Source organism: Gavialis gangeticus, unplaced genomic scaffold (genome assembly GCF_001723915.1).
Source record: "Gavialis gangeticus isolate Ggan-Ray unplaced genomic scaffold, GavGan_comp1, whole genome shotgun sequence".
NCBI classification, from domain to species: Eukaryota; Metazoa; Chordata; order Crocodylia; family Gavialidae; genus Gavialis; species Gavialis gangeticus.
In genome coordinates this window covers 18,053,716-18,061,357 of record NW_017729034.1, presented here as the reverse complement: position 1 = coordinate 18,061,357, position 7,642 = coordinate 18,053,716, and the positions used below count along the sequence as shown (strand labels likewise).

The 7,642-nt window shown below is 43.4% G+C and overlaps 1 protein-coding gene across 1 annotated transcript in view; it reads left to right on the top strand.

Moving 5' to 3' along the window:
• NCAPD2 (non-SMC condensin I complex subunit D2) overlaps positions 1-3,166 on the top strand; it is an 83,082-nt gene extending 79,916 nt beyond the window's left edge. Inside the window, exons 28-31 of the mRNA XM_019527101.1 lie at positions 1,819-2,005; positions 2,293-2,434; positions 2,566-2,736; positions 3,027-3,166. Of these exons, the coding sequence (XP_019382646.1) occupies positions 1,819-2,005; positions 2,293-2,434; positions 2,566-2,736; positions 3,027-3,109 (583 nt within the window). The 3' untranslated portion in view covers positions 3,110-3,166. The remainder of the gene's footprint in view (positions 1-1,818; positions 2,006-2,292; positions 2,435-2,565; positions 2,737-3,026) is intronic.
• Positions 3,167-7,642: the final 4,476 nt, after the last annotated feature.

Sequence of the window (7,642 nt, the reverse complement as noted above, 5' to 3'; positions counted from 1 at the left end):
AGGGCCTGCCCTGCTTCCCCCGATCATGTGAGTGGTCCTCCTCTGGACCATCTCCATGTTGTCCACATCCCTCTTAACGTGCAGCGCCCAGAACTGGACGCAGTACTCCAGCTGCAGCCTGATCAGTGTCGCATAGAGTGGGAGGATCACCTCCTTGGACCTGCTTGAGATGCATCTGTGGATGCATGACAAGGTGCGGTTGGCCTTCCTGACTGCATCTCCACACTGCCGGCCCATATTTATCTTGGCATCGATGATGACTCCAAGATCCTTTTCTGCCTCTGTACTGAAGAGAAGGGATTTCCCCAGGCTGTAGGTATGGTGCTGCTTCTTCCTCCCCAAGTGCATCACCTTGCACTTGTTGGTGTTGAATCCCATCCTGTTCTCATCTGCCCACCTGTAACCTGTCTAGGTCCAATTGTAGCCTATTCCTTCCTTCTAACATGCCCACATCCCCCCACATCTTAGTGTCGTCAGCAAATTTGAACAGGGTGCTTTTTACCCCCTTGTCCAAGTCACTGATGAAGATGTTGTACAGTGTGGGCCCAAGGACTGAGCCCTGGGGGACCCTCCAGGTTGAAAATGACCCATCCAACACCACTCTCTGGGTGCGGCCCTCCAGCCAGTTGGCGACCCATTTGACTGTGCAGGTGTCAACACCACAGTCCCCCAGTTTCCTAATGAGAATGGGGTGAGAGAATGTCGAAGGCCTTCTGAAAGTCCAGAAAGACTATGTCCACTGCTACCCCTGCGTCTAAGGATTTGGTGACCTGGTCATAGAAGGCCACCAGGCTGGTCTGATAGGACCTGCTTCTAATGAACCCATGTTGGTTGCCCCTAAGCATAATCTCCCCTGCTGGCTCCTCACGGACATGCGCCAGGATAATTCTCTCAGAAAGTTTACCCAGGATTGAGGTAAGACTAACTGGCCTATAGTTCCCCGGGTCCTCCTTCCTCCCTGTTTTGAAGATGGGAGCCCCATTGGCCCTCCTCCAGAACTGAAGCAGCACCCTTAACCTGCTTGGGAAACTTGTAGGTATACTAAATCTGTAAGGATCCTCCCTGGAATAACAGACTGACGGTCAAGATTTTTTCAACTAGATCAGACACCAAGTTTGAAAAGGCAGTGCTCCGGTCCCTGTCTGACCACTGCAGCTGGAGCTTCTCATTCTTGCAATGATGAAGGGGATGTTGTTTGCCAGTCTTTAACAGTGGTATCCACACTGATGCATGCCTAGAATGACTGACCCATTCTTTTTAGATGCATTTAGATTGCATCTAACAACCTGTTTTTCATCCCTGCTTTATGTCGGGTCCTCACTGTCTGAATTCTAAGGAAAGGAACTGACCTTTCCATTCTTTATTCCGGCATGTCAGCATAAGCTACATACATGGCCTCAATGGATGTTGATGCTAAGAAAAGTCCTTTATTTTGTGCATATCTGCAATGGTATGCATGCAGAGTACTGTATCCCAAAGAGTCTTAGTTACTGTTCAAAGTTGCTATTCTGTTCTCAGAACAGCAGCTGAGAAAGTTGCTGGTCTATTTGACATCTTTTGAAGACTAGACAACTTTCTGAAATAAACAGTTTTGTCCAACAATTGTCATTAGGCTCAATACAGAGGTAACTGGGTGACATTTAATGGCTCTGTTAGGCAAAGAGGTCTATTAAGAAGCAAGTCCAGAAGGGGCTATCAAAATTCATGAATCTGTGCATTCAGTTTTAACTGAATTTGTAAGTGTGCATGAGCATCATGGAGCCATGTGTGTGTTCCTTTACACTGAAATTAATGTGCAGTCTCTTTTTGTTTTCCCAGAACTGAGCGTCAGTTTCGGGACCTGTCTCACTGTCTTAGCTTGCTTCCACTCTCGGATCGTGGCCTCCACAAGATGCAAGAAAACTTTGATTGCTTTGCTGACAAGCTGCAGGATCCAGCTGTCTATAGCTGTTTCCGAGCTACTTTGAGCCGACTTCACAGGGGAGGTACCAAGCCTGAGACCAAGGTGAGGACCAGTGAGAGGAAAATCTCCAGACCAGGAAGATTAGGTCTGACTTCAAGCCATACTGAGTTAATGCTGCAGGTTTGAGAAGGGCAAAGACAGGATGGCAGCCAAAGGAAAACTGCAAGTCTATATTCAGTTGTTTCTAGAGTACAGTGAAGTATTACAGAGCCTGAATAATACCCAACATAAGAGATCAAACTGAGGAGATGTGGAAGGGATGGGTTCTGGGTGGAATACTGAGGTGTTGATCAGATGCTCTCTCTCCCGCCTCTGACTCCTTGCATCAGGTTCTGATTGAAGAATTAGAGCAGAAACTCCATGCTTGCCATAACCATGGCCTAGATTCCACTGAGGCTGCAGGAGAGATCCCAGGCCAGGAGAGTAGCAAAACACCTGTTCCAGGGCCAGCAAAGAAGAGACCAGTGGCTGGTATGTTCTTTCTTAGGACATTACTGTCCTAAACTTTTTGTTCCTCCTTGTCTGCAATTGAAGCAATATAGCTGTGGGCTTCTCAGCAATTTCAGATGGTTGGGCTTCCCACCCTTCTGCTTCCCCTGTAGGCTCCCAACGCCGCCAGCCACTGCGCGTAGCCAACAGAGAGGTAGACTCGCCATTCATCACGCCATCACCTCGCATGACTAGACACCACCGGAATGCCTCAAAACACAATCCATCCCGGAGACCTGCTATCATTTTCTCTAGTGATGAAGAGAACAGTCTTGAGGAGGATGGTAAGGGAACCCACCCAGTTCATGGTTTTTTGAAGCCTGTGGGGTGGGTGTGTGTAGACTATCGCTGTTTTGGACCACCTTATAAGGTGGCTCCTACCAAGCACTACTTGCATGTTCTTCTTAGGTCCCTAACTCCAGATTGTCTCTTTGTGTCTTATGGATGTGCAGAGGACTTTAGATGACCCTTTTGTAGCCCATAGATTTATCCCTCTTACTAGGGTTGCCTGAATTGAAAGTATATGAATATGTTGGCTCGTTAGCGACTAACATGCATCTTCTACCCTTTTTAGAGCTTTCAGCAGAATTGAAAGAGGATGAAACCCCTACCAAGAAGACTCCCATTTCTCGAGCTTCTGCCTGCCGTGCTCGATGATGGAGCCCTTTGCAGATATCTTTTATTAATGAGAAATAAAACTGTTTTTGTGGGAACTACCTCCTTCTGTCTTGTGTTAAAACCAGCTGTGCAACCTTTCAAACCTCCATGTCAGTAAGTGACAGCTGGGACTTGCAGAAGTCTAAACTTGAGTCCAACATCACGTTTGCAGGTGGTTCGGTTTTGCCCTTTTCATAAGCTGGCAGGATGTAAAGCAGTGATTCTCAACCGGGGTACCTTAAGATCCTTTCAAGGGTGTTGCAGGACGCCATACAACATTAGCACTGTTAGCTGTACAAACATGATTCACAAGATAAACCCAGGAATTTCAAATAGAAATTCATGATGTTAAAAACATTCTGTCTTGTGGTCTTTCTGAGTTCTTTGCAACAGATAAGTTGCTCTTTTATTTTTCCAGGTCCTGAAAAGGTTGGGAACTACTGACCTAGAGTTTACATAATAAGTCAAGCATGGAGTAAATACAAATATAGATCTTTTAAAAAAAAAATCAACATATTTTTATTCAGAAATGAGTTGTGTTACTAATCCTTTGTTGTTTTCATTCCATTTGTGTATTATTTAATTGATACAGTGGATATTTAAAATTTTTTGTTCCTAATAACAGAATATCTCATTTTACTTCTTTTTTCTGAAGACTACACTTAAAATGCTCACCCATACCAGAAAGACAAGTCTGGAGTCTCATTTTAATAGCTATACTGCATGAACAGTCAATCAGTATGGAGTTTCATTCTTTTGAGGATTTGTTTCACACTGAAGATTTGTGTTCTTTAGTGTCATAACTTTTGCCTTTCTTTTGTTGAGCATTCTCTTGATATATTTCACTTGCTTTCTTTGTCCAATTCTGTTATCTCTTTCTCATTTTACAAACATACTTCTCTATCATTTTGGTCTTAAAATTTATTTTGGTTTTTTTGCTGTTGATCTTTATACTTGTTTTATTAGACCAACTAAATGGTTGGGAAAAAGTTCTTTGCTTTTGGACACAAATACCTGCCATCTGGCATAGAGACACTGCTGGTGTTATTTGTTCTCCAAGGTAAGAAATATGCTAATTTACAATATGCAGGTCTATGAAAATGCAAATGAGTCGAAGTTTGGAAGACAATGGGTAGAGATAGGAAGGGAGGGTGGGGAAGAGAGCGACATATATGAAGCAGTGGTCAGCTGGAGGCAGGTTACCTGGGGTATCAGATGTCAGGCAGGTTGTCATGTGTCATAAATCCAATGTCTCTATTTAGTCCATGATTTTTTGTATCCAGTAGATTTATGAAGTGAAGTTTGTAGGCTCACCTGCAAAAAGGTATTTTGTAAATTCCCTTTGAGAGTTAGAACTGAGAAATTGGAGAGGGAATGATTGTTTTGTGAGAAGTGGGTGCCCACAGGTAATTGGATATTTTTGTCTTCGATGGATTTTTATTGTGTGTTCATTCTGGTACAGAGTTGTTGTTTGGTTTCTCCTACATATTTTCCATCAGGGCATTTGGTGCACTGGATGAGATGTATTACATTTCTGGAGGTGCAGGTGTAAGATCCAGGAATAGTGTTGGTTATGTTGTGGGGTATGGTTATTGTGGGACTGGTGGAGATGTGCTGACAGATTTATCATTTCGTGTCCTGGTGTGGTTTGGGTCATAAGAAGTTTGCTTCTGGTGACGAGGTTAGCAAAGTTTGGTGCTTGTTTAAAGGCTAGGATGAGTGGTTCTAAAGAACTGGGTCTTTTTCTAGTATGGGCTGCAATTGTTTGAGGATTTTCTGTATAGGTTCCAGGGAAGGATGGTATGTCATAACTAACATTGTGCAATTTGTGGGGATTTTCTTTTTGTACTGCAGCAATTCTTTGCGTGGTATCTGGGTGGCTCTTTCAAAAGTGCAATCTCTGTCTCTGGAGGAGTGTCCTTGTTGGGTGAAAGCCATTTTTTCCAACTATTTAGTTGTTCTAATAAAAGATATCACATCTACCCAAAGAACCTTGCCTGCCTATGTCCTTAGAGCAACACGGCTACAGCCAACACCCTTTAACATTTCTCACATCTTTTCTGTTTGTAGTCAATAGTGATAAAATCAAGTGATTCTTTATGTAATAGTTTGCATACACCTTTTCACTGTGTCTAATACTTCTGAGCTCTGATGAGAGGTTTTTTGTGCTCTTGTCCCATGTTGCCTTGAGCATAAAAGGGCAGTGTATGATGCTTATTCCTCAGTTCTTCCCAGCTACCTGGCTCAAAACAGTTTTTCATCATTGTTCCTCACAACAGCTTTCATGTCTTCAGGTATATTTTCCACTGGGACTTGTTACACCTTTTTTATTATAGTTCTTTTGTTAACCTTCTCTCTTCTGCACTGATACGGAAAGAAAGAGCAGGGATGCAGGTAGTCATCAGCCCTAACACTAAGACTTGATGCATTTTCCATTCTGTCCTTCCCCACATCCTTGTCTTGCTGTGCTGTGAGATGCTGTTATTTTTAACAGTCTTTTTCTTTTTGTTCTTTTGTTGATTATTTTTAGTTCCACTATAAAGGTGCTTTTTTTAAACTGGAGGTAGCCTCTCCTTGAGCTATTCATCATTCTCAGAGCTTCAGGCCTTCTCCCTTGTGATGATCCATGTGATGGCACAGTGGGGGGCGATACTATGCACACCTGACTGTCAGGCCCAAAACCACACTTCAGGAGTCTCCCTTGGGGAACCTACAGCCAGCTGTCACACTTCCTGGAGAACACCCACAAGCCTGGGGTAATGCTGCTACCACCCAGGCACTGGTTTCTGGTCGGGCTCTGTGCAGCCCAGGGCGCACAGACCCTGCAAACCTTTGGGGTGCTTTGCCCACAGTAATACTTTTGGGTGCTTCTTTCAGCCTGAAGCATCCTAAGATAGCATCAGGTAACTGAAGGAAAATAAAAAGACAAACTTTGCTGGCCATGCTTGGAGCGAAAGGCTTCCTCACTCAACCCACAGTAGCTTAACAAGGAATACTGTAACCTGATACCTTTGGGGTGGGGGTTAGAATGAGGAAGTCAGAATACACTTTGAGCAAACATAAGCACTTGAGTCTTATATAATCTTGGACTCGGTAATCTTTTTAAGAATCAACTGGCCTACACATAATTCCTAACTCCTAGCTAGTTTCCAGATTTTTTACTTGCAGTGAATCTCTAGGCGGGCACCTGGGGTATTTGCTTGCTGCATTCAAAATGCCCACCCCAGGAAGAGGGCGCTCCTTCCTACCCCACAAGAATTTATCTGGCTAGGTCACCTGACTGACCAGCCTATACCAAGAAGAAAACCAGGAGATAGAGCTGTCACCTAGTTTGGCCCAAGTTAGGGGCAAAGAGAGGGGGACTTCTTCACAATCTGATCCTTGTGTTACTGGATTTAATATTAGATTGTAGGTAATGGCACTGAAGTCAAAATACTTGGAAAGAATAGTCTGTTCTCTGAAGAGAGCATTTATTGAACACAGCAATTTGTAATTTCAAGCATAAGACAAAGAAACAACAAAAACTTTGCCTAAGCTAAGACAGCCACATAAGACACAGCCAGCAACACATAACTTGGCATAAGTCTTGACACAACAGAAACTTTGTGTATATCTTATGTAGTCCCAGGGACAGAGTCTGCAGCAAGGTGTTCAGAAGTTCTTCTGGGGGATCTGCAGGTCTTCTTAGCTGGTGAGGGCAGTCCCACAGGCCTCATCTTTGCCTGGGTTTTTATAGGTGATCTGCACCCCCTTCTCTTCCTTGGGTACCTTGAAAGTGGCATGTTTTTCATGTCCATCAGGTATCCCATGCCTCCCAAGTCTCAGTAAGTTCCTGGCTTTTGCAGGATTTGCCATGTATATGGTGAAAGGTGACACTGTTCACAAAGTCCTGCTGCTTACTTTGGTATTTTTTATTAGACTAACTCAAATAGTTGGAAAAATTCTTCTATTTGAGTTGGTCTAATAAAATATATTACATTTACCCAATGAACCTTGTCTGCCTATGTCCTTGGATCAACATGGCTACAACCTATACCTCCGCTGCTTACTTTGAAATGTTGTCCCTGCTTTCTTATGTCACATTAGTGTTTAAGCAGTCTGGCCCCTCCCCTGCTACCTGGGGTCATGCACTCAACATCTGTCAGATAGTTTCAGAATCAATTAAAGGACCAGAGATTGTTAATTATGCCATGCCTTTACTAACACTTGCCTCAAATGGCCCCATGAATTGCCTGTTTTGTTTGGAGGAATCCTATTTTCCAAGCAACTACAGTACTTGGTATGTTGGTTCTTCCAGCCTAGAACCCACGTAAACAGGGATAATAAATTCAAGTATTTTTCTTCAACAAGTCCTATACAGATCATGTTATATTAAGGAAATTAGTGTACTTCATGTAGTAAGTAAAGGTACGTTTGGTTTTTGTGTTCTTATAGGTAAACGTGGACCACACTTGCAGAAAGCCTTGGTTTAAGCAAAAGAGAGGTAAAGAGCTAACTTTGTTAGGATGAAAAGTGCTAAGAATTAGGCAAAAG